We start from the raw sequence: 25420 nt of genomic DNA on the forward strand, positions 1-25420 counted from the left end.
TAGCGAGCTGACTCGACATTATTCACGATTTTATGATTGATCTATGTACAACATTTGTTATGGGAAATATCTTTGGAAAACGGATTGGTAGAAGGTAAATGCACAGTATATAATACTCACTGTATCATAGGTAGTGTTGAAACCCGACTCACGTAATATATACGCAAAAAATTGCTTCTGTGAATTACCAAATTTGGTAATTTCCACATCTTTCCATCCTTTCTCCTTTAGATTCCCCGCTGCTCGCAAATAGGCACACATAAGGGCTCACTAAGCTTTGCACATCTCTCATCATCTCTATTTCTTGTGCTTCTCTACATATTGAGTTATGTCACCGTTGTCACAGACAAAGCGACGACTTGCCGGTCGTAAGGCTACCCGAGCCACTCCTCGGCCCCGAAATGGACGCTCTTCAGCTGCCCAGTCACATGGACATAGTATCCTACCACGATCGTCCCAATCTCGAGATTCGACAGCTAATGTAAGCCCTCCAGCAATATCCCATGCAACAGAGGCTACAGCCGAATCAAGACAGGAGAACACCCTTTCAGAAGGGGGCGGAGATGATGATTTATGCCAAATTATCATGGCCATTGATATGAAAGATCGGGGGACGGTTGGTTGCTCCTATTATGTTGCTGATCAGAAGAAGCTTTATATCGTTGAAGATATTGCCTCTGGGGGTATGGACGTCGTGGAGACATGTAAGAGCTTCGATGAGCACAATACAATCCTCTCGCTGACTAGACACCAAAGTGAAACTTGATGTTGAACCGACGGTAATTATTCTTTCGACCCGCGCCGAACGAGACGCACAGGAGCCCTGTAGAAATGGAAACGGCGAGACGTTTCTAGCTGATGGTGGGACATCGACACCTTCCTAGACTCTTGGGGCTCATTCTCACGAATTCCTTTAGATTCTCAATTTCGACTTCCTTATCACCTTGAAGTTCGGCCTATCCAAGAGTTTGGTTTTGAGCGCGCCAAAACGAAACTTACAAGTCTCAAACTTAGGCAAGGGAGTGCCGATATTCCCAAATTTCTCGTTCCTGGAAACGCTTTCTCCCACGAAAATGCGGAAGATGCCGAGGATGTAGGCTTCACTAGCCAACAAGGGGAACTTTTGTATCTCGCTGGCATCGTCGATATGGAGAATCACGTTTCGGTCGGATGTGCCGGTGCTCTTATAGCATACCTTCAAAGAAAGCGCTCAACCCAGGATTTCCAGGGAGATTCAGCTGGAGATCAGTTATTGAGGATAGACAAGATTGAGATGTCATCCTTGAAAAGCAATATGTAAGTGTTATTTGTCCGTATTGACCGCGTAGTTGACTTATTGGCCCTTGCACTAGGTTCATTAACAGAGACACTCTTTCATCGCTTCAAATAATCCAGTCAGAATCTCACCCGAATGCATTCAACCAAGGCCCAGGTCAAACTTCTTCTAGTTCCAAGGAAAGCCTCTCGATTTATGGTCTTTTCCACCGGTTTGCTCGTACTTCCCAAGGGAAAACAATGCTGAGGCAAATCTTCCTTCGGCCCACCATTCATCAGAGTATCATCTCTGAACGACATGTTTTTATCAGTACATTTCTGCGAGTAGAGAATGCTGATGCCGTAGCAAAGCTGACAAAGAGCTTAAAAGGCATTAAAAACTTACGCCCTGTTATGATTCATCTTCAGAAAGGGATTAGTACTGGAAATGCTCGGTTTAGGGGGTTCAAGAGTGTCGTTTGGGCCACAATTTTAGAGGTATGATAGCGAGAGCAATTCCGTAATTGGAAACTAACACATTATCAGTTCGCTTTTCACAGTATTGATATCCATGAAACCTTGAAAAAAATCGCTGGGGCTGAAAAATTGAACTTATGCGTAAAGGCACGGCCGACTGTTAAGCACATTTCAACTCCGAGCTAACTGAACTTAGGCTATGCATAAACTGGAATTAGCGAAACTACACCAGGTTGGAAGGGTGATCCATGAGACGGTATGGGTATTCCAATTATCTCTAGGTCTTATTCTCTGATGCATGCACAGGTAGATCTGGAGAGTTCAGTCCAAGAACGTCGAACCATCGTAAGACCAGGAGTCGACCAGGAGCTGGATAAAATGAAAGAAATGTATAATGGCATGGAATCGTTGCTTAGCGATGTTGCAGTCACCATTGCAGCTACCCTTCCAGAAGAATTGAGCAACGAATTGAATGTGATATACTTTCCTCAACTTGGCTTTAATATTGCTATCCCGCTCGACGAACAGGGTAGACCAGTGTATGATGGGGGGGATGAGGAATGGGCGCAGGTTTTCACTACCGAAAATCGGGCATATTTCAAAGATTTCCGCATGCACGAGATGGACGAGAGATTGGGCGATATGTATGGGAATATTTGTGGTATGCCCTCTATGTATCCGAAAATGTGGTTATGTTGATCTAATCTTTGACAATGCATAGCGAAAGAGATTGAAATCGTCTACGACCTTGCCCAAAGCATTCTGGGCTATGAGGAGATATTAGTTGAAGCATCAGACGTATGCGGAGAGATTGACAGGTATGTGCTTAGGGTTTACATATTTCGGGGTATTTATTGGAAATAAAATCTTATCTGGATCTAGCCTGTTAGCGCTTGCCCACGGGGCCGATTTGTACAAACTTGTGCGACCACAAATGACAGATGAAAACGTTGTCATTATAAAAGGGGGACGGTAACAAAATCATCCCAAAAGAGACAACAAGACGTGCTCACCCGCCGCAGACACATCCTCCACGAAGCCACCGTATCTTCCTATGTCCCCAACGACACGTTTCTTGTCGGTGGAAAGGGAACTGAGCGATATCAGTCTCCCACGGATGACCCTAAATACTCCGGAGACTCTCAAGCCTCAGACTGTACGGGACCAAGTATGCTTCTGCTTACGGGCCCAAATTACTCGGGAAAAAGTGTATATCTAAAACAGGTATAGAGAAGGATCTGATGTGACTTTCAAGCATAGGTAACTGACTAGACTAAGGTGGCGCTCATTATCTACATGGCCCATATAGGGAGGTATGTCATTGCACTCCGAAACACCGCTTGAAAGGCTAATGTTCTTATAAGCTTTGTTCCCGCGAAGACTGCAACAATTGGGGTTACTGATAAGATCTTAACTCGAATCACATCTCGGGAGACTGTTTCAAAGGTAGGAAGGACATTACCCTCTAATCTGTGAGTGTCTCAACTTTAACATCAAACAGACTCAAAGTACATTCGCAATTGATTTGCAGCAGATCTCGTTCGCAGTAGCAAACTCGACCAACCGAAGCCTGATAATTATAGACGAATTTGGAAAGGGCACGGAATCAGCGGGTGAGTCCTGGCCGTTCCACATTGTTTCTTAACCCTGACGCACATATACTGTAGATGGTGTAGGACTGGCTTGCGCATTGTTCGAATACTTTCTAGATCTAGGAGACGAGCGTCCCAAGGTAATAGGTGCGACACATTTTCACGAAATACTTGAGAATGAGTTCCTACCTCAAAGACCAGAACTCCAGCTTGGACACATGGAAGTCCAAGTGGATCCGGCTGCTTCGGAGCTACAAGATCAGATCACGTATTTATATAAGTTTGTATCAATGGTTACATGGCAAACCGGGCTCAAAACATGCTGACCAAAGAATTAGCTTCCGATTCGGGCGCAGCAGCGAGAGCTTTGGAACCATGTATGCATTCAATTCCTCTATTTCTGTTTCCCGATGCTCATATGCATAGCTGTGCTGCGATGAATGGTATAGACCTAGCAATCGTTTCACGGGCGAATGAAATTGGAGACCTATCGCGCCGTGAGGAGGACCTTGTTGCTGCGTGTGCAAAGATGACAAATGCAGAAATAAACGAGCTTGAGGTTGCTGTAAGTGTTGATCAAGGTTTTGAGTACATCCAGGGACTTAAAAGGGACATCGAATGAGCAAAAAGCTAAAAGTCCTGCCCAGGAAAATATCGCAAGAAACTTTCTCCAAGCCAACTTTTCCAGGCCATTGTCCAATATTAGACAATGCAGCCAATCTGACACTGTCACTTCTATCCTCGACGGTATTGTCGGGAATATAAGTGATGCGGACACGAGCAGAGGCGGCGGAGAGACTTTTCAGGCTGGAAGTTCTTCGGATACATCTGTGGAAGAGGTCTATTGAGAATTTAATAACTAGTTACTCGATTATGTGGTATGTAGTTATGTAACGCATCATGTTCGAGCGGCTCAAAAACTTGGTACTTCATCTTCATGAGAAAATCATACCACGGATCCTAACCGTGATGAACCAAGAAGTCTCCAAGCGTATCGTCATATACATTTAAGTATAGAGTATTCTTACAATTTAACACTCTTGACCAGATTCTTCTTAATACCTGTCAACTCTCCTCCATATCCACCAGCACCTTCTCCTCCCTTATACACGGGCCGTATGCTGCCCAGTTTTTTCTTCTTCTCCTCAAACTTTTTCCTCTTCTTTACACGGGGATTGCGAACATCCTTATTCCTCTTCGGAGCTAATCCTTTATTCTTTTCAATGGCGTATGTGATGGCTCGCTTTCCGTCAGGGCCAATTTCTTCTTGGACCTCGACGTGACCACCTTCCCGAGTAGCTTCAATATATGCTTCGGCGAGTTTCTTCTTGTTCTCCTTTTTCTGCTTATTACGAGCAGCAACGAAATCGTAATAGTCGTCACTATCAGAACCCATTTCTCCTCTGATCTTCTTAGCGGCTCTGTAATCGTCTTCATCACTGTCACCACCAAGCCGCTCAAGCTCGTTGGCTTGCTGATGGCCTCGTTTCTCCGCGTTTCTATTTAGACGAGCCTGCCGGTCCTTCAGGCGCTCACGATACGGTAGATCTGCGTCGCCACCAGCATCACGTCCTGCAGCATCTCGTTTATTCGCCTTTTGCGCAATCTGAGATGTATAGAAACGTAATGACTTCTTTTTCTTCGCTTTTTCTGCAGCTTCGTAGGCAGTAAGCCCAATTTCGTCACCAAAATCCGAATCATCATCAGGGGCGGATGAGACCATGTCTCGCTTCGATATATGTTTTTGCAGCTTATAAGGTTCTAAATGCCTGGAAAGCTCTTCCAGACTCGCTTCAGTCTGGCGTATTCTTTCCGCTCGTCGTAATTCAGATTCCATTTGAGCCTTGTCAGAGACCTTTTGTGCTTTTGTTTTCCGTATTCTCTTGGGTGTTTCTTCGACAATCTTGTCGTTTGTTTTGGACACGGGCTTAACAATGTTTTCCGGTATTTCACACACCGTAATGTTGGAGAATTCCGGTTCTTGTATATTTTGCACCTCTTCCCACTCCCTCCGACATTTAAGTAGAGTTTCCATAATCGGGTGTTCTCTAAGCTGGGCTGGTGCCATTGCAAGGCAACGTTGTTCAACGTCCCGAGCAGGGGATACTAGAAGCACAAAATACATGCTGATAGCTCCGAGATACGCTGAGAGGACACGCCATTTTATCAGCAGAGCCGAGATATCATTATCAGTACTGGCTGCCCTCTGTTTGAGAGCTTCAGAAAGCTCCTGGTGCAATTGTTGTAGTACAAGAAACTCTTTCGATAGCGGCTCGAACTCGGGGTATCTCTGTTTCAATAAGTTCAAACGGTCTCCGATGCTCATATCATCAGATATCTGCAATTCTGGTAGAACCTCTGTGATGGTGTCTCCGCTGGGTGCCTGCTGTCTATCTTCCTCGTTTGGCTGTGGCGTCGCCCAGCCGGCTTCATCAAGCCAAAAATCCGCCTCATTCATGGACTGTAACTTCTTTTGCTGAAGCCTCTTAGCTTCTGCCTCTTCCTCCAAGGCATCTCCCTCGGTTTCAATAATATCTGCGTCGTAGTAGTCTTTCTTCGAAGACCCCCACCCTCCTACCTCCTCGTCTTCGTCTTGAGCAGCCTGCGCATCTTCCGAGATTGGAGGGCTCGCAGACTCGCGTCCTCGTCGCCTTAAGCTTTTCCCTGGCGGGGAGGGCTCTGCGTATTCCTCCTCGACTATTGATCCATCTTCATAATCATCCTCGTCGTTGGACGATCGGTAGGCATGGATTTCTTCATCGGACAGCTGGAGAAGTTCCTCTTGAAAGTTACAAATTAGTATCGGCCCAACAACAATTTGGAGTATCTGACATACCATCCTCTGCCAATTTCCGTCTCCGTTTGGCCTCTGGAGCTTCATCAAGCAAAATGCGATCCCTTCCGGCCTGAAATTCGTCGGCGGAGTCGGTGAATTGCTCGTCGAGATCAAACCGCGAGTTCTCGCGGTATGCAGCATCTTTTGAAGCAGCTTGACCAGAAGATGCTCTAGACTTTCTCTTTTTACCCATGATGTGAGAATCCAACCGCGAATACTCCGCACGCAGGCCTCCAACTATATGCAGTGCGGACTTTTTCAGCGCTTGAGTTCATCAAAAAAAATTAAGTGTAATGACAATACAGGTGGTATAGACTTCAGCCAACCATAGCATGGTTTTGTGACTGTGCCGTGTAATATTGCATGTGACGCGGCGTGCGATCTGACTAAACCGCTTTAGGAAAGACCAATACTGTCATGTCGCCCCGGCCTTCGTAGCAAGTCGGCCGTCCGGACCGGGACAGCGTTTTCTGCTACCACACCCCCTGTCGAGCTCGCTGAGAAGAGAGAGTTTCGTTGCCTGAGCCGGAACAGAGCCCTTATGCTTGCAGGCAGAAAAATTAGCTGTCAATTCTTCTTGGTAGTTTGAGATTCAGGTGGAATAACCCATAGTTATTGCACCCTGCACGAAGCTGTGCGCAAAGGGGAGAGCACGCGGCTTTGCCTGCCGTTTGATACCCTCGAGATAGAGAAAGTGCTCTCGGTTCCGGGGTCTCTTTCTCTTCTCGATGCTGTCTTGCTATATCTATTCATCTACGTACGATCTTTATTTCTCAAATGTTTCCCTTCAAGGAGACTCTCTCGAATTTTGAGCTAGGAGTCGGTTTCGCTCTTTTCATCCTATTTGTATATCTATCCGCAATCATGTTAGGCTTCGCCACGACAAACCACTTTGTGGTCCATGAAAAGGTATGTCGATCTTCTTTTGAAGTTGACATATTTTTTACTCATTGCTGACGGAACTCGCAGACCGTGGTGATTACGGGTGGGTCAGAAGGGATGGGCAAGAGTGTTGCCATAGATCTATCCCGCAAAGGTGCACATGTTGTGATTGTTTCTCGGACCGTAGAGAAGCTCGAGTCCGCTCTCGAGGAGATAAAGGTATGAGAGTTGATTTTGTCGAGTGGGCATAAATTCAGTGCTCACTCCCCAGTGTAGGCTGCTGCATTCAACTCAACTAGCCAGAGATTTCACTACATCAGCGCGGACTTGAGAGACGCAGATGAAGCTGACCGAGTGCTTACGGAAGTGACCGCCTGGAACAATGGCATACCTCCCGACGTTGTATGGTGCTGTGCTGGTCAATCTTTACCTGGCTACTTTATCAATACTTCCACGCAAACCCTAAGGGATCAAATGGATACAATCTATTGGACTGCAGCTTTTACTGCTCACGCGACTCTGAGAAAATGGCTTGTCCCAATTGCACCTGGTCAAAATACCAAGCCCCGCCGCCGACATCTTATTTTTACGGCCTCTGCAGCCGTTTTTGTTCCTCTAACTGGGTACGCACCATATACTCCTGCCAAAGCTGCAATGCGTGCCCTCTCCGATACCTTGGTCCAGGAGGTCGAGGTCTATAATGGATCAAGGAGCAATCCGCGAAATGTCGCCCCGGCAGCAGATGTGAAAGTCCACATCATTTACCCAATGGGCATCCTTTCCCCTGGCTTCACCTATGAGCAACAGGTGAAGCCCGAACTGACGAAATTACTGGAGGAAGCCGACAAGCCCCAGACCCCCGAAGAGGTGGCGAGAGTAGCCATTAAAGGGCTCGAAAGGGGTGAATATATGATCACAACAATGCTCACTGCAACTCTTATGAAGGCGAGTGCCATGGGAGCCAGCCCGCGCAACTATTGCCTTCGTGATACTATTACGAGCTGGATTAGCAGTCTCGCCTTCCTCTATGTCATTCCGGACTTGACTTCAAAAGCATGGAAATGGGGGCGAAGATATGGCGTTCCGGAAAAGAATGAACGCTATCGGAGCTAAGAACGCTTACCTAGGAACGCTGGCGTTTGCGTCATGGTCATGTGTATGACATGCCCTTTGTACTGTACATACATACAACACACACCTAGATACCACCTCACGCATAAATGAGTTGGTAGTCGACTTAGCCTAAAGTTATCGAATACTTATACTTTACCTGATTAAGAGACAACATAGCAAAGTACAACCATGCATATATATCTCCATGTCACATCTTTTGTCGCGGAGAAAAATCCCTGCAATTGCAAGCTGGTGGGAGGTTGCGCCGCCATTTCCCAAAGCGGCAGGGGGAACGCAACCTCGCAGGTTGCGACAGCACTCCCATCCGTCTCGGGGATGAAAGACGTCGGTCTTCTCCATCACAGCCCACATTTAGCCCAGAGAAGTATAGAAATCCGATCACGGAAGTTTCATCGTCAGAATGAAGCTGCTCATTGCCATTTGTCTTGTCGTTGCTTTTGCTTCCGGCCATGAGCCCCGTGTGAGAGGGCAGTATGACCCCGCCATGATTGTGGTCGGCGTTCAGATGGCTTCGCTCAAGCCAGCCATTACCTGCTGGAATACTCTCAACTGCTCGATCGGACAACTCGAGTCAATGAAAATCAGAGACCGTATAGAATTCGTGCAGTTCATGGCTAGGTCGAAATTGAGTTTTCTTGAAGCTTCCAACCAATTCCGCGCCGTTGAAGGGACGATGGATTTCTTTGTTCGAAAAGGCATAGCAAACCGGGGGACTTGGATGTCTTACATCAACGCCGCTGTTGTTGAAGCCATCCAGCGGGGTGCAGCGATCGCGTTGGGTGAATCCGACAATACAGGCGGCAACCCGGCCACGTTAAAGTGGGCAGATTATTTTGATCAGCGTAAATTGGGAAGATTTATGAATCGTGATGTAAGTATTTGGATCCTGTCCTCTACTTGACAATGTGTTGTTGTTGTTGCTAACAAGCAGTTGTGTCAGGCACACGACCGTGCATGGGCCGTCGCGGAACAAACGGCCGTGGAATATGGTATTCGACTTGCAAACTCCAAGCCGGATATCGAGACACCAACTACGAGGGAGAGACGATGGCAGCAGTTCACAAAAATTTATCGGATGGTGATGCAATACCGTCGGACTCTCCTCTGGCTCATTAAAATGTGCGTTGTCTGTCTACATATCGTGTCCGAAGTGGATTTGTGAACGGGGAATATGGAAGACAAACTCTAATTATCCGCTGCAGGGCTTTCAATTTTACTACTCCGGGCTTACCAATGGCTTCGGAAGCTTTCTTAGACTGGTTCACAGATGTTACGGATGCGACGTCAACCGGATTCCTGGCGGAGATTGCTTGGACGCTGTGCGCATTAGGTCTATCTTGGGATGGTGAGGACCCTATTAAGGATTTGGAGGTCATACTCGGAATGGTCACCGAGTTCTGGGAAGCGTTTCCAACAAGCAGGCATCTTGATAATTGATCCGGGCATACTCCGTTCGGATTAATACAGTTCCCAAAGGCTCTCGTGAACTTTTCAATTTTTTTTCTTTATTTTTTCTTTATGTTTTTTTCGTGGACTCGTTAACCGCTAACTAGTTAATGACTGAACTAAGGTTTCGGGTCGGAATAACATGGCTTGTTACCTCCCGATCCAATCTTTATTTAAGTACTCACGCTGAAGCCCAGGGCACACAACTCGTTTATGATGACGCAATAACCATGAAAGATTAAAGATACACCGTCCTTGCACGCTATGCCTTAAAGGCATAAAAATTGCCTTTCGCATCTCAATCACTGATGTCTACGGAGTACTAGAGTTAATAATATTGTGAAATATGGATCATTAAGGACACATTCTGTACTTGAGAGTTCGGCATTTATGTCTTGTTTGCCCAACAGTTCTTCCCACCTGTGATCACAATGGGTGCTTTATTTTCGATTCCGATGCTGTCTTTTTTGCTAGTTCCAGCTATGTCCTCGTATGGTACGAGTTTGAATCTCTTATTCTTCTACATAACTTGGACAACCTTGGTGCTTTCGCATTCACCACTGAAGGTTGAGATTGTGGGAACCATTGCAGTCCGGTTACTGTTTTATTTGATACCATCATTGATCTTCTTCCTTTTTGATGTGCTCGTTCCTTCCGCTGCAGTGATATTGAAAGCACACGGATCGCATGGTCTACCGTCGGGAAAGAAAAGGAAAAGCGGGAAAAAGGAGGCCAAGGTAGCGGCGTGTGCGGTGTTTAATTTGCTGCTGGGATTGCTGGTGCAAGCATCCATCGAGGTCTGTTTGACGAAGGGATTAAAGATGAAAAGTGCGATAAAAGTTTCCACGCGATTGCCATTGCCTTGGGAGATTTTGACAGACCTCTTACGTGGTCTGTTTGGTCGCGAGGTATGCACCTTGCGGAGCGCTTGCACATGATGCCTAAGACGGGGCGCATGATTGCAAAAATTGCATTGGCAATAGCTTACGGTTTATTAGCTTCTTGAATATATAATACATCGCTATATTTTGCACTCATCGACTCTCCGTGTCGCCAAAAACCATGATACATGGTACCATGCGCTGCATACACCTTACCCTCTAACCGCTCATTACGACCATCCGATCCCATACCTTCTTCTAAGATTCCTTCCGATGTTTCTCCCGGCGGCCATCTTCCGTTTTCATTTACTGTCCTTTATCCTATATCTTTCGTTGATCTCCTTGGAAGAGACGTTTGCATACTCTGGATACAAGGCCATGCCTACAAGTTTCTTTATCGGAGGAATCGCGAAACGGGTCGAGATGCACCTGACGAATAGTGGTAATGGAAACTACTCACCATGGGGAATTATGGACTGGATTTTTGGAAGCTCGATCGGTGATAGCGTTGCCGATGACAGCCTCGAGGATACGGAGGAGCTTGATGTTGATGAGCTGGCAGAGAAACTTATGGAGAGATCAAGGAAGAGACGAAGAGGTCTAAAGAGGCAGTCGAGAAAGAGGACTGACTCCTAAGGTCTGCTAGTATTTTGGGTGGATGCTTCCGGATATTTATGGTGATGTATATCTCTGTGGAATTGTGAAATATTAGTCATTCTGTAGGTGGGAAGGGTTAGATATCCAATATGGGAAAAGGCGTCGCGTCGGTCGGTTCGATGAGTTCAGCACTAAAGTATGCTATGTTTTCAAGATGGAGCTGCGCGGCAATTCGAAAGCGCATGCATGGCACACCGGTCTGAAGGTGAATATTTGTATTGCAATTTTCGAGGTTACTATTTGCTTTCTGCAATAGAAGGTGTTTCGAAGTAAAAATCACCTATGGCAATTGCATAAGTGTACATATGTTTAATGACGTTTTGCAAATTTCCCTCTCTCGCATACAAACAGAAAAAGGACATTAAACCGTAGCTCCTCAACCCGCATCTACCATTTCATTTCATGAGGCTTGTCACCTGTCCGCAGGCTGAAAGTGGAGGCAAGGTAACTGCCGAGGAATGGCTCTTTCTTGATGGTGGCCAAAAGAGCCTGATCTATGGCCTTCTGGTCGGCGGCGCGTGCGCTGGCGACCTTCTTCTTCTGTTCCCAAGGATGAAATATTAGCTTCCACTTTCCACGTAATGAACCCCATTTCATTTTACCAATAGATCTCTGTCATAAGGGCCACTATAACTTCACATACCTCTGGCTTCTCTCCCTGCTTGAAGAAAGCTTCTTCACCCTTCTTCTGCTCGGCCTTCTCGCGAGTGAAGTACTCGGGCTGCGAAACCTTTTCCAACGTTTTCTGGTCCACACCGTTCAAGTCGACAGTCGAGCTGGTGGCGATGACATATCTGGCGTTTACTCGTCGGAGAGGAACACCGTTAAGCTTGAAGGGACCGGTAACAAGGAGGACACCCTGGCCAAGGTGCTTGAGCAGGATAACACGCTTTCCACGGAAACGGCCAGCGAGGAGGATGAGGATGGTTCCCGGCTGGAGGCTCGGGCGGAGCTTGGTAGGATGGGCAGTCTTGCGAGCCTGAGTCAAGTCAAAGACATATTGTTAGTCTCGTTCTATTAAATTTTCGTGAATGGCAATTCCACCGCTCTGTGTGCGTGCGACCGATCGAGTGCGAGATTCATCGTAGGCGCGTCGTTCGTTCGATTTATCGAAATTCGAGGTGGTCCGGAGACCCGGCACACCGTCGCACGCACACCGATCGTCGCAAAATCACGAATTGCAAGACAGCAGGAAAGAGCGTATACTGACTTTCTTCGGTTGGGGCTCATCATCCGCAGGATACCACTTCTGTGCCTTTTGGCTGGGGTGTGGGATCACTCTCTCGCCCTTTCCAAACTTCTTCGTCTGGCCAACAGACTTTGAGTCCAAAGTCGCCGACATATTGGCTGCTGTGACGAAGATTTTGGAAAAGAAATTGGAAATGTGACTGTTCCGGGTTGTCGACGGTGGGAGTTGCTGGGTTAAACAGTAGTTGACTTGGTCGCCCGGAATGCACTCTTGATGTGAGATTGATTTTGTGGGTTAGAGTGCCCTACCCATTAGCCGAATCGCGCTAGTGCGAATCTGGAGCTAGTGGCTGCGGTAGCCAATTAGCGTGCCGCATTCCGAGCTCCATCCGTCTTCCCCAAGAACCTCTGCCTCATCAGACATCATCGTCATCCAGAGTCCCTCGCAGATCGCCCGGTTGTGTTTGACGTACCTTGCATCCGCGCAGCTCTTTGCATAGTTATTATACCTTGTGTGTCTCCCGGCCACATAGCACCCAAGACATGTCGATATCTCCGATAATCACCTTCAAAGCAGGTATCTGCGATCTCGATGTAAGTCAAGTGCTGTTGCCATCAACCTTGGCCCCTTGTTGTCATGAGGCCTACAACGAGGAGCACAGCCCTGACGATGCAAAATTTTCATCTGGATATCGCTGACATCTACCCTTCAAGACCTCCCCTACTCCTCCTAGGGTGAAACTAAAACAAACGCCGGGTTATATTTATTTGTATTCTGAGGATGACCTTGTTCACTTTTGCTGGCGCCCCCGCTCTGCCCCTCTCGACGAGCCAGAACTCGACCTGGTGATGGTCCCCATGGATGCGACCTTTACACCTTACAAGCCTACAAGCGCTGAAAATCCCCTAAATCGTGACCGACCCACCAACGGTAGAATATATGTCCTTAAATTCTCCTCCAGCTCCCAAAGATTTCTCTTCTGGCTGCAATCGAAAAGTCAGCATGAGCATGGGAACCCAGCTTGGTTCAGTGCCAGGGACCTTAAATTAGGCCAGATCGTGAACGGACTTCTTCAGGGTGAGGAAATCGATGTTCAGGAAGCAATCGCAAGTTTGCCAAGGAACGATGACCAAGATGACGACGAGACGATGGAAGACGTTGAAGGAACGGATCACAGCCCAGACCATCACCGGTCAGGTGGGGGTGGTGCTGGACCCGGTGCCACCGGTGGTGATATTCGAGAAGAGGGCGAAGAGGCAAGGGAGGGCGGAGCAGACGGTGGACGAGCGTAGGTATTGCTCTCTGAAGTTGCGCTTTCAGAATTGAATTGTCTATCTAGCTTTGGACGGTACTCGTCTTGACAAAGAATACTGAAAGACATTTGTTTTAATTTTTTATCCTTATCCTGGGATTTTACGAGTTTGTTACTAAAGGTAATTATTCTTCTAGTGCCGCAAGTGGATCGGATCCGTCTGCAGTCGTTCAAGGTTTCCTACGCTCGCTTCAGGGCGGTGCTGTTACCCAGTCCGAATCTACAGAGAAGCCGTTCGCCACACTCAGCGAACTTCTCGCGCCCTCATCAACGATGGCCCTGGTCGAATCAGCAGACTCGAATGCTGTGGATCACCTTCTAAATTTCCTTCCTCTTTCTCTTTTACTGCTGGCACAGAATCGTAACATCCTAACGGCTGAAGTTCGCCCCGAAGAAGCGCAGAAGGCGATGGAATCGTTAAGCCTAGCCCAAAAGAAGGCCATCCTTGAGCGAGTGCTTCGATCACCCCAATTTGCGCAGAGTCTTGGAAGTTTGACCGTAGCATTACGAGATGGAGGCCTCCCCAGCATTAGCGATGCTTTGAACATTAAGGTTGAGAATGGAGGATTCATGCGTCGCGGCGGTGTACCACTCGGGGGAGGGGACGCTATACGGACATTCTTGGAGGGCGTAAAGGGCCATGTCAAGGAGAAGCAAAAGCCAGCAGATAGTATGGAAACGGATTAGACTTGTTGAGATACACCTTGTGCAGATCTAAGAGCATATTTTGGACCACAATTGTTAGCGACCACGCAAAACCTATATACTTTGCTTCATACTCTGTCTTCTGCAGCAAATGCAACCCACACACAGGACTGTTGGCAGAACATTTGATTCACAGCCACCAAAAATAGCTGATAGAAACCTTGGCAGTCACTGTGTTGCTTGTTTATTGGGCCTTGTGAATGGTAGTCAAAGCTTAAGTTTTTGTGCTGGACTGCAAGCAGCTGTTTCACAAGGTGAACTGTCAATCGCCTGTCACAAGTCACTTGTGACAATGAACTCAAAGAACATCCTGATATCCTGAAATACATAACCAAAGGCAGTGCTGCGCTAGGAGGCTTGTTTGCGATATATAAGGCAGCGTACGGAGTACATTGAGTTTCAATGTGTCTCGCGAGGCTGCCAGACAATGCTTTGGCTGCTGATTGACTTTTCCATAAGGCTTAGGAACCGGGCCGTATTTCCACCTGCAATCGGGGCAATGAGCCACTTTCAGCTGCACGGGTGCTTCCAAGAGAACACTATGGGATCTGGCCAATGGGCAGCACGCAGAATGTCGGGGCCTCAGCCATGACGAAGCCTGTACGAGGATGTAACGGTAATTTACAGATACTTTGCTAGCCTGGAACATCTTTGGAACGTTGGTAAGATCATCCGTCGATAATGCATTGCAACTCTGCACTCTGTACTCCGTACCTGAGCCAGAACAAGGAACCACATTTGAGGTTCGCGCTTTGGTTACAGAGTCAACATCCTACTATTCCCGGTTCGAACAAAGCCTTTTTGTCTTATATCAATACTTCCCTTTGCGCCGGGGGTCTCGACTGTCAAACGACCCCTCTTCCTCGAACTCACCTGTCCAAAACTTCCCCCAAAAGTGACGAAACCTGGAACCTTATTCTCACACAAGCTGAGACTTCTTGTCGCTGAAAGAATAGTTGGTTGCTTCGAGTTCTTTTTTGCGGCGATGACTGGCATTCGATGACCACCGCCAACCACAATGGCGTCTTCTGGTAACGGCAATCAGGCCCCCAATAACGGACAGGGCGACCAGATCCCACTCCGAGACCTGTCCCGGCCTCCCGATACGGTGATAGCGGAGCATACCGGTCGACGACTAGGAAGAGCAAGGAGCGTTGATAGCGATGAAGGGTATGGCTTGGGAAGACGGTCCCTGCTCGGTCTCGCGCCCGGCGTGCGAAGATATGAGCGGATTGCGGAGGACTCTCCGAGTCGAGAGCGCGCGGATAGTCAGGATGGATTCCAAAATATTGATCTATCTCAAGATGGCGCCCCTAGCGGCCGTGGAGTGTATACAAATAATCCTGGATATTCGAGTGCTTCCGGCGAACAACGAGGAGCGGGATTGCGCTTTGTCCCATTTGAGCCGATTTCTCAAACCCATTCTCGATTAGACAGCATTGGTGGAGGGAACACTGATGGATATGGAGAGTCTGACGGTTTGGCTTCGCTGTCTAACATGGAAGCCGAATATTTCAATGAGAACGCCTCTCCGACCGAACCTGGCGAGACGGATAGAACGCCTTTGACCGACCGAAGATATTTACAACCAATAAGTGGCACTTCTGAAGGTCAAACCAGTCTGAATAAGACCTTAACCGGAAATAGTGGGCATAGCGTTCGTTTTGATGATTCTGTCTCAGGGACACGCCTCGGAGATGATTTACCACATCTTGAGGGTGGGCTGGGCAGAAGGCACAGCAGCTACGAAAGTCCGGCCAGCTCGCGGCTAAGTCTGGGTAGGTCGATACGCCTCACTCCGACTGGCTCAAGCTCGGCTCTATCACGTGCAGGGTCAATGATGAGGATGATGTCTCAACGTGTGGTCAATCTCAGTAATGAACCGGAGCTCGTGGAGCAGACGTTACGGAGAAAGTCCTCGCTGAAGACTGCACGCTTAGAAGGCCCGCCTACCCTTCCAGCTATGGCGGACTATGCGCATGATATTCGAGGTAGCCCGGCGAAGACGCAACATGGGCCCCCAGAAAAGCGGTTTCCCTCAATACATGTCAGGCAGCGAACTTCCCAGATCAATCCGCTGAGAGGAAAATCGCTGGGCATTTTCTCACCAGAGAATGGGCTACGGAAGGCTTTGTGCGAAGTATTGATTCATCCTGCCACTGAACCAATCATCCTGATACTTATTGTCATCCAAACCGTTCTCCTCGCCGTGGAATCGTCAGTGAAAAAAAGAGCCATGGTTGGAAAATGGGGTGACAGCGCTTTTGATTATGCCTTCTTAATTCTTTTCACCATTTATACCCTTGAATTGGCAGCACGGATAATAGTCTCCGGTCTCATCCTCAACCCCGAGGAATATAGCACTCTCGATCGTTCGGAGGGTCTTAGAAAGGCAATAATTTCCAAAGGGCGAGACCTGTTCATGCCTCAACGGCAATTTTCGAAGAAAAAGCCCCCGAATCCTGTGAATAATCAGATGTCCATTTTGAGATCGTTCACCGGAATGCAACCCCAGGCAAATCACGCTGACGAAGCGGCCCAGCAACGCGCTAGACTTGCTCGTCGTGCCTTCTTACGTCACTCGTTCAACAGACTCGACTTTCTTGCCGTGGTCTCTTATTGGATATCGTTCGTGCTATCCATTATGTCGGTTGAGTCAGACCAGCGCTTGTTTGTCTTTCGAATGCTCAGCAGTCTTCGTATTCTTCGACTGCTCGCTCTCACTAGTGGCACTACGGTAATTTCTAAAACATACCTCCGTGTTTCTAATCCTGGTTCTAACTGATCTTAGGTCATTCTTCGAAGTCTCAAAAAGGCAGCGCCTTTACTCGTGAATGTGGCCGTCTTTATTGGTTTCTTTTGGCTTCTATTTGCTATAGTTGGGGTTCAGAGTTTCAAATCTAGCCTTCAACGGAGTTGTGTCTGGGTAGACCCGGAGAATATCAGAAATTTCACGATGAATGACGCCCCTGACAATATTCAACTTTGTGGGGGATATCTTGACAATATTACTGGTGATCCAATGCCCTGGCTTCTGCCAGATGGGAGCCGAGGGGCTTCTAAAGCTAAGGGTTATTTGTGTCCCCAAGGCTCTCGTTGCGTACAAGGTAGCAATCCCTATGGTGGGACTGTCAGCTTTGATAACGTGGCAAACTCCCTAGAACTCGTCTTCGTCGTGATGAGCTCAAACACGTTCACTGATCTTCTTTACTATACAACCGACAGTGACTACCTCGTTGCTTCGGTTTTTTTCATTGCATCTTTTGTCGTCTTGAGTCTGTGGCTCGTCAACCTTCTGATTGCAGTCATAACTTCATCCTTCCAGGTTATACGAGAAGAAAGCAAACAGAGTGCCTTTACGACCGATAACATAGATGATGTTCAACAAGAGGAGAAGGCCCCTGCTCGCGTTAGTGCATTAAAACGGATGTATAACAAGACATATTGGCTTTGGATATTTTTGATAACTTTCGATCTTATCGTTCAGGGAATGAGAAGTTCGTCGATGGGACCAGATCGCAAGGCATTTATTTACACTACGGAGCTTGCAGTAACAGTCATCCTTCTCTTTGAAATATTCTTTCGGTTTGCATCGGACTGGAGGAATTTCTTTAGGAGCTCTCGGAACTGGTTTGACCTCGCCTTGGCAGTGATCACAGCTATTATCCAACTTCCACCCATTCATAATTCTGGCCGCGTCTATGCAGCCTTGACCATTTTCCAAATTCTCCGGATCTATCGCGTGGTCCTTGCATTCTCCTTAACTCGGTCCCTCATTATGACTGTCTTCGGAAACGTTATTGGATTGCTGAATCTCATCCTGTTCGTGTTTCTGATCACCTTCCTGACCTCGATTTTTGCCGTGCAGCTGTTTCGCGACCAAATTCCAAAGGAAAAGGACGGCGAAGTAACCCCAGTGTCGTTCTTTAGTATATACAACTCCTTCTTGGGAATGTACCAAATACTATCAAGCGAGGATTGGACATCGATTTTGTACTCAGCGACAGAATCAAGTGCCCCTTGGAAAACCTCATGGATCTCTGCGGCATTTTTCATAATGTGGTTCATTCTCGCAAACCTCGTTGTCTTGAACATGTTTATTGCTGTCATTCAAGAGAGTTTTGATGTTTCCGAGGATGAAAAGAGACTTCACCAAGTTAAAGCATTTTTGCAGCAGAAGCAACTAAGTGGCTCTTCTCAAGGGAATCTTGCAATATCCTCCATCTTCAAACTTGGCCGTGACCAACAAAGATACCGTGACCCTCTTGACCATGGACCCGCCGCCCTAGAGATGCTTCTTAAAGATGCCGTTGTTCACGAATTTCTGGATGAGCCCGCACCTTTCCGGATGGACAGTCAACACCCAGAACTATCCACAGACCCTGCTCAACCCGGAGCATTTTCAAGTTGGTTTAGCAAGCTCAAAGGTCGGATATTGAATCGGGAACCGAACCCTTTTTACTCGAAGTTGAAAATCTCCAGGGATTATGATGAGCTCGATCCGACGGCGATGGCTAAAGAAGTGCTTTCGGCATCAGAGCAACGAAAACAAGCCCAACGGCAGTACTTACAAAGGTATCCGAGATATAATGTCTCTCTCTTCATTTTCCCTCCAACTCATCCGATGCGGCGTCTATGCCAACAAATTGTAGGACCTGGACGGGGCAACACGCGAATCGAAGGCGTGGATCCCTACAAGCCGGTCTGGTACACTTTTTCTGCCTTCATTTACGCTGCAATTGTCGCGATGGTCTTGCTGGCCTGTATTGCCACTCCTTTGTACCAGCGGACTTACTTTGAAACACATCGCTATGCGGTCAAAAATTGGTTTGTGTGGACAGATATCGGTTTCGCCATTCTTTTCACCGTCGAAGCACTTATCAAAGTAGTTGCCGATGGTTTCTTCTGGACACCTAATGCCTACTTTAGAGGCTCGTGGGGATTCATCGATGGACTTGTGCTGATAACACTTTGGATTAATGTGGCTGCTTCTCTGCTTCAGAACGGAGACGTGTCCCGTGTAGTTGGGGCATTTCGAGCTTTGAGGGCCCTGAGGTTACTTAACGTCAGTGACAGTGCGAGAGAAACCTTCCACTCAGTTATCATTCTTGGCGGGTGGAAAGTTATATCGGTAGGTAGTCCATTTCTCAATAACATCTAATGACTAACAACACAGTAATACAGGCGGCGTTTGTCTCAATGGGCTTCCTCGTCCCATTCGCTATCTATGGGTTGAACCTGTTCAATAACCAGATGAAAAGGTGCAACGATGATGATTTCGGATACGGCTCCCTTGCATATTGCGTTGGGGAATATAAATCTTCTCCATTCGCCTGGGATGTCTTAGCTCCTCGAGTTGTTGAGAACCCTTTCTATAGCTTTGATACGTTTGGCGATTCCTTGTTCATTCTCTTCCAGATTGTCTCTCAGGAAGGCTGGACGGATGTGTTATGGAGCGCTATGAGCATCACAGGTGTTGGACAACAACCTCAGCCATTCGCCTCTCAGGCCAACGGATTGTTTTTCGTGGCCTTCAACCTTTTGGGTGCCGTCTTCGTCTTGACACTTTTCGTCTCTGTCTTCATGCGAAATTACACTGAACAGACGGGAGTGGCTTTCTTGACTGCTGAGCAGCGATCATGGCTCGAACTCCGCAAACTGTTAAGGCAAATATCGCCATCCAAGAGGTCGACAAGCAAGAAAAACAGCAAGTTTAAGGCATGGTCCTACAGAATAGCCGTGAAGAAGCATGGAGTTTGGGCCAAGTTCATAACCACTTTACTTCTCATTCATTTGGGACTGCTAGTCCTAGAGTTCCATCCGACAGTGGGATGGTGGGACCGAACCAGAGGTGATACGCCCCTCTGCCCTTTATGGCCCTGCTCTTACTAACTTTTTTCAGATATTATTTTCTTCGTCTTGACGTTATTCTACATCGCCAATATAGCCATTCGTCTAATTGGCCTAACGTGGTCGCGGTTTCGCCGAAGCTCCTGGGACTTATATTCAGTATTAGCAGTGTCGGGAACCTTTGTCACTACGCTTCTATCCCTCATCGGCCACGAAAACCGCGCTTTTATGCAACTTCACAAGCTTTTCTTAGTATCAATAGCTCTACTCCTTATCCCACGAAACAATCAGCTAGATCAGCTTTTCAAGACAGCAGCTGCTAGTTTGACGGCCATTTCTAATTTATTGGCTACTTGGTTCGTCTTGTTTCTCGTCTATGCCATTGCCCTGACGCAGATATTCGGACTCACAAAATTCGGCGATGGAGAAAATAACAATATCAATTTCAGAACTGTTCCCAAGGCTTTGATTCTTCTCTTCCGAATGAGTTGTGGAGAGGGCTGGAACCAAGTCATGGAAGATTTTGCGACCATGGATTTTCCTTATTGCACTTCTGAGGATGAGTTCTTTCAGAGTGACTGCGGAAGTGCGGCCGGTGCTCGCACCCTTTTTATTTCATGGAACATTCTCAGCATGTATATTTTTGTCTCTCTTTTTGTATCACTTATTTTCGAAAGCTTTTCATATGTATACCAGCGAAGCAGTGGCCTATACGCCATCAGTCGAGAAGAAATCCGTCGCTACAAGCAGGCGTGGGCAACGTTCGATCCAGACGGGACAGGCTATATTTCCAAGCAACAATTCCCCAGACTTCTTGGTGTAAGTTGATCGCACTCTTTAACTGGTTTTGAGGTGACTTGCACTATTGACACTGCATAGGAACTTTCTGGGGTGTTCGAAATGCGTATCTACGATGGAGATTTCACGGTCGGGCGCCTTCTCGAGGAATGCAAGTTGAGCGGCCGTGAATCTCAGCAACCACATGTTCGTGCTGTAGACGGCGTGGATCTAGACAAGTTGTGTCGAATAATTGAAAGCCTCCCCGTGGGAGCAATCCGTCGAAGACGCGCCCGATTGAATGCATTTTACGAGGAAGTTCTTGTTTCTGCAGATCCGGAGCGAGGAATCTCTTTTACCTCGTGTCTGATGATACTAGCTCATTATAACGTCATTAATGATAGCAAGAGCTTAAGGTTGGTTTTATATAATCTTTGGTAACTATTGGCTTCGAAATTCTCTAACAACATCCCTTCAGATTGGAAGAGTTCCTTAGGAGACGCGCCCGTCTGCAACGCGTCGACGAAGCAGTACGTCGAAATGTTGTCGTCGGATTCTTTAATACCTTATACTGGTCTCGTCGATTCCGCCGATATCAAGAACTTAAGCACGACTCTCGACTGGTAGATGTGCCACAATTTTCTGTCCCAGAGATCTATGTCGAAGACGATGGCCAAGAGGATGGGGCTTCAGAGGGCCACCAAAGTGGGCCACCGTCTCCATCCATGCTTTCGCCAACAAGTGATCGGTCCGGAGCGTCGCACCGCAGCTCCCGAACGCTACCACGCATTGATACAACAATAGCCACCGAAGATCCATTCTTCTCTCCTACGCAGTCAGAATGGTCCCAGATTGGTTCACTATCGCCTCATCGAACTACTCTTAGCGATAGAGATACGGGACAAACGGATGGCACTACTGGACGCTCCCGCGCTGGCAGTTCAGTTAGCGTTCAGGGTGTGATGGACTCTTTTGACAATTCCGTGTGGGGTGAGAGCATTAGGCGAAGTTTTACTCAGCGCCGCTCGCAGGGCAACTGAAGCCGGAAACTAATGGCGGAACCTTTGGTTCCCAGCCTTTCCCTTCCCCCCCCCTTTAAGGTGGATTTTCAGTGGGGAAGTATTCATCAATGGATACAGAGATACCCATGTATTATATACATTTATTTGACGCGAACACGATAGACACGATGGTGGGGATGGCCGTGTTTGGAGGTTATCTAATGATGGGACAGAGGTCAATTATGTTCTCTTCTGAGGGATGATTCTGTGAACAGGTTTGCAGCAATGTGTCCCCGTCCGTTGCACAACAACTTTCCATTAAAAGTAAACCCCCTAGACCGACAGGAAAACTCAAAATTTCCTTGATGTTACACACTTTTCTACTTCTATTTGTATATTCCCTTGTTAAATAGTACCTTTCAATTTCACTTTTTGCATATGTTGAGCCTGTGGTTATGGTGTCTGGAGGTATGAGCTTGATGTACTCCGTAGACGGCTCCTGCTCTCATTATTACTAAGCATTTACAGAGTGGCTGACCCCTGGGTGCAGTTTTTCTTCCTAATAGTCCCTTAATTTGAATGACCCTCTCCCTTCACATCCCAATAACTAGTTGATGCTTTGCTGATTCCCTATTATCACACTCTGTTTGGTAGCACCAGCAAGCTTGATACATTATCTGGGAAGATGATATCGCAGGAGCCCTTGTTTGATGCCGAAACTTCGGTAGAGTAACCCGCTAGTAAGTCATCCCTGCTCAGGGGTTCGCTAAGCCTTGGTGTCAATGCGCGCCCAGATCCATGCGTACAGATGTGTAGTTACGGAGTATCTTCCTTGCCTTCCAGGCCCTGTGTACAATCTGGCAGAGGTACTATAATGATAGGGCACAGACAGACAATGACAAAGCCTCAATTGTCTGTGCTCTGGATCATGCTAGGAAAGAGGAGCACAATCATCATTCTAGAGAAACTATACCACCTGAGCGCTCTAGATGAGTAACTCAATAATAACCCTTTGGCTTGTTGCTTTGTATTCTGGAGTTAGTTACAGAATACACGTCAAGTGCGGTAACATCTTGTCCCGGGTTCAAACCTGTAACACAACCACTTGATGGCCTGGAACCTGATTAAAGATTCCGTTATTTTGGACAGAGTACAGAGTAGAGTCGTGAGATATGTTGTTATTTAAGAACCTGGTCACCAAGCTAAGTCCGAAGTGGTCCGAAGAAGGCGTTGGTTTGTTGTCAACACGTAGCACAAAACGGCTTGTCCAGTAGGACTGAGGAGTTATTCATGCATGATAACCAAGTTAGCACTCAAACTGCCCTGTACTCCACAGAGTAGCCCGTTGTGAGTTTATCTCAAATCACCCTGTAACACACACAGACACACAAAAGATTCAGTGAGGTAATGTTCACATGTGCAGTCTTGGTTGAGAGTATACGGAGTAGTTACGTGGATCAAGCAGGGCCAAAATAAGCTCAAGACTTTAGGCCAAATCCTTACCCTGCTGCCAATTCGACGAAGCCGCTGGTGGATGGGGTAGAACGGCGGCGGTGCAGATGAATGGAGCACGCCACAAGAAGTCATTGTCGACGATGGATGACAGCTTGACTTCTTCCCCTGGTCTTTTGGACGGAGCCCTCCGTAACCTCCCATTTGAGGGAATGACGTCGTGACTTTTGCGTTCCCTGGCCCCGAGGTGGATCAATTCAACCCCCTTCTGCAAAGTGAGACAACCAGGGCCTGTTCTCGCGCCTTCTCCCGGCCGCCTCCCGACCTTCGCCAGTTCACCACACATGATGGTCAGACCTGGCTGTCACAGCGGTTGACTCAAATTAACCCGCCCTTCTCTTCTTGTCTTCTTCCATACTCACTTTCTTTTCTTTTTCTTGTCGCCGTTGGACCCCCAGGCTGAGAGTTAGCCCGTCGCTGTCCCACCAGACCATCGAAGATTAGGTTCGCTTCTCTCCTGCCTGGCCTTTGCGTTGCAGTCGCATGGTTCGAATCACTGACGTGGAGGATCATATCTCTAAGCTCGCCATTCCCTTCTATTATTATATTTGTCTGACAACTTGCCCACATTACCCTTCCTTCGTCTGGGACGTTCTTGACCCACGGTTTGACGGCCGTCAAGGGTAGCGGTTGCTGCTCTCAAACCTTCATTCTTTCCATCTCGTTTACGTCGGGCTCCGTATACGGTCGATCCGTGAATTCCTTTGTTTCCCGTACCATTGTCGATCTACGTTGCGCTTGTATATTCATACAGGGTGAAGCAGCTCTTCCTATTTTATCAACAGAACGGCAGTGCCTTATCTGTGTTATTGTCTTCTAAGCCGAGGATTATTCTCTAAAGATTTGTTACGCTGGACCGTCATCGAGCAGTCCCTTTTCAAGACGGCCGTACAAGAGTTGATAAGCCTCTTTGAGGCGCTTTCTCCCCCACCCCAACCAAAAATGGCCGAGAGAAAACAACCAACCCCCGAACTGCTCCCTTCTCCATGGACGGATTTCAGTCCGCTCCGAAATCCCTTCACGTACAGCAACTCGAATTCTACCGACTCTGAGCGAGGGAGCCCATTGACCTCGGCGACTTCAAGCCCCACTTGTTCTCCAACTTCGAGTCCCATAAGCGCGATCCGAAGCCATGCTTTTGGTCCATACCTTCGTCGTGCTCGCAGCCGAAGTAGGACTTCATTCACATCACGCTCGCCTAGTTCCTTCCGGCTTTCATCTCTGTTCTTACGCCGTCGCCCATCCACTGTTGATCTTGCACTGAGCGAGGAGCGCTCCAGGTGCTCTGCAGATGAGACCGAGCGAAAAAGTTTGGGACTAATGGAGCCTCGTCCGGTTGACCCGATGCCCATACTTGCGAACATCGACGAGGATGGAAATAAAACCCTAGGGTTTCAGGTGGAAGCAAAAACCACCACTTCAAATAGCTCCAGTGCGACCCACCAACCACGATACGTGATGGGTGGTATTTTCGAGGTCATGGAGGGAGCTGCATAGATACATTGGGCTGATGCGGCGATTGACTGGGCTTGCGATTCTATATGCGGGTCATATCACCTTTTCTCTCAACGCAACGTCGAATACCTGGAAAGTCGATATGCGACTACCGGGAGCTAAGTCTTTTTAATGCTTTTCACTGCGGCTTCCAACTGCTGCGAGTCGACTCTTCACATACTTTTACTTCTTATTGAGGGAAATTCAGGGCTATTTTCATGTTTGTGTCCCTTCCCATGTATTTATCTTCCTCTATAACCTATCTTGCAACGAATCAATTCGTGCTTTTCCCCTGTACCCTGGGAAGGCCCGGATTTTACATGTCGAAGACAAAACTGTATATACAAGAATAAGATGTACTTCTATCATGGATGGTCGCGTGTTATTGGTTCTACAATCCCGGAGCCTCTAGATCCCCACC

General features: G+C 47.5%; 10 protein-coding genes across 10 annotated transcripts; 7 read left to right on the forward strand and 3 right to left on the reverse strand.

Annotated features, from left to right (window-relative positions):
- Nucleotides 1–328: 328 nt before the first annotated feature.
- MSH5 (MutS protein msh5) lies at nt 329–4171 on the forward strand (the record flags this gene model as incomplete). Its single annotated transcript, XM_066125020.1, has 17 exons — nt 329–704; nt 757–861; nt 918–1296; nt 1353–1752; nt 1801–1872; nt 1928–1987; nt 2038–2392; nt 2453–2549; nt 2614–2703; nt 2754–2955; nt 3010–3044; nt 3096–3177; nt 3233–3344; nt 3399–3603; nt 3662–3700; nt 3750–3888; nt 3971–4171. The coding sequence occupies 17 exons, from the start codon at nt 329–331 to the stop codon at nt 4169–4171; spliced, it is 2949 nt and encodes a 982-aa protein (XP_065981101.1).
- D8B26_005868 (uncharacterized protein) lies at nt 4076–6397 on the reverse strand. The gene is made up of 2 exons (XM_003070101.2): nt 6160–6397; nt 4076–6104 (listed from the first exon to the last, which is right to left on the reverse strand). Exons 1-2 carry the CDS (start codon nt 6350–6352, stop codon nt 4348–4350), a joined length of 1950 nt encoding a protein of 649 aa, XP_003070147.2. The 5' UTR covers nt 6353–6397; the 3' UTR covers nt 4076–4347.
- Nucleotides 6398–7023: 626 nt separating this feature from the next.
- On the forward strand, nt 7024–8286 carry TSC10 (3-dehydrosphinganine reductase; the record flags this gene model as incomplete). The annotated part of the gene is made up of 3 exons (XM_003070100.2): nt 7024–7068; nt 7129–7260; nt 7318–8286. The coding sequence occupies 3 exons, from the start codon at nt 7024–7026 to the stop codon at nt 8152–8154; spliced, it is 1014 nt and encodes a 337-aa protein (XP_003070146.2). The 3' UTR covers nt 8155–8286.
- Nucleotides 8287–8575: 289 nt separating this feature from the next.
- D8B26_005870 (uncharacterized protein) lies at nt 8576–9743 on the forward strand (the record flags this gene model as incomplete). Its single annotated transcript, XM_003070099.2, has 3 exons — nt 8576–9046; nt 9116–9294; nt 9378–9743. The coding sequence occupies 3 exons, from the start codon at nt 8576–8578 to the stop codon at nt 9610–9612; spliced, it is 885 nt and encodes a 294-aa protein (XP_003070145.2). The 3' UTR covers nt 9613–9743.
- A 425-nt stretch (nt 9744–10168) lies between these two features.
- D8B26_005871 (uncharacterized protein) lies at nt 10169–11359 on the forward strand. The gene is made up of 2 exons (XM_003070098.2): nt 10169–10529; nt 10620–11359. Exons 1-2 carry the CDS (start codon nt 10443–10445, stop codon nt 11136–11138), a joined length of 606 nt encoding a protein of 201 aa, XP_003070144.2. The 5' UTR covers nt 10169–10442; the 3' UTR covers nt 11139–11359.
- Nucleotides 11348–12624, reverse strand: D8B26_005872 (60S ribosomal protein eL6). The gene is made up of 3 exons (XM_003070097.2): nt 12370–12624; nt 11803–12138; nt 11348–11699 (listed from the first exon to the last, which is right to left on the reverse strand). Exons 1-3 carry the CDS (start codon nt 12499–12501, stop codon nt 11547–11549), a joined length of 621 nt encoding a protein of 206 aa, XP_003070143.1. The 5' UTR covers nt 12502–12624; the 3' UTR covers nt 11348–11546.
- A 163-nt stretch (nt 12625–12787) lies between these two features.
- D8B26_005873 (uncharacterized protein) lies at nt 12788–14419 on the forward strand. Its single transcript, XM_003070096.2, has 3 exons — nt 12788–12941; nt 13062–13636; nt 13798–14419. The coding sequence occupies exons 1-3, from the start codon at nt 12891–12893 to the stop codon at nt 14345–14347; spliced, it is 1176 nt and encodes a 391-aa protein (XP_003070142.2). The 5' UTR covers nt 12788–12890; the 3' UTR covers nt 14348–14419.
- Nucleotides 14420–15383: 964 nt separating this feature from the next.
- CCH1 (calcium channel protein) lies at nt 15384–22032 on the forward strand (the record flags this gene model as incomplete). The annotated part of the gene is made up of 6 exons (XM_003070095.2): nt 15384–17102; nt 17157–19496; nt 19550–20216; nt 20268–21034; nt 21095–21408; nt 21471–22032. The coding sequence occupies 6 exons, from the start codon at nt 15384–15386 to the stop codon at nt 22030–22032; spliced, it is 6369 nt and encodes a 2122-aa protein (XP_003070141.2).
- A 1447-nt stretch (nt 22033–23479) lies between these two features.
- D8B26_005875 (uncharacterized protein) lies at nt 23480–24075 on the reverse strand (the record flags this gene model as incomplete). The annotated part of the gene is made up of 2 exons (XM_066125021.1): nt 23480–23802; nt 23868–24075. The coding sequence occupies 2 exons, from the start codon at nt 24073–24075 to the stop codon at nt 23480–23482; spliced, it is 531 nt and encodes a 176-aa protein (XP_065981102.1).
- A 372-nt stretch (nt 24076–24447) lies between these two features.
- Nucleotides 24448–25002, forward strand: D8B26_005876 (uncharacterized protein; the record flags this gene model as incomplete). The annotated part of the gene is made up of 1 exon (XM_066125022.1): nt 24448–25002. The coding sequence occupies one exon, from the start codon at nt 24448–24450 to the stop codon at nt 25000–25002; it is 555 nt and encodes a 184-aa protein (XP_065981103.1).
- Between the last annotated feature and the right edge of the window lie 418 nt (nt 25003–25420).

This window comes from Coccidioides posadasii, chromosome 3 (assembly GCF_018416015.2).
Source record: "Coccidioides posadasii str. Silveira chromosome 3, complete sequence".
Taxonomy (NCBI): Eukaryota; Fungi; Ascomycota; class Eurotiomycetes; order Onygenales; family Onygenaceae; genus Coccidioides; species Coccidioides posadasii.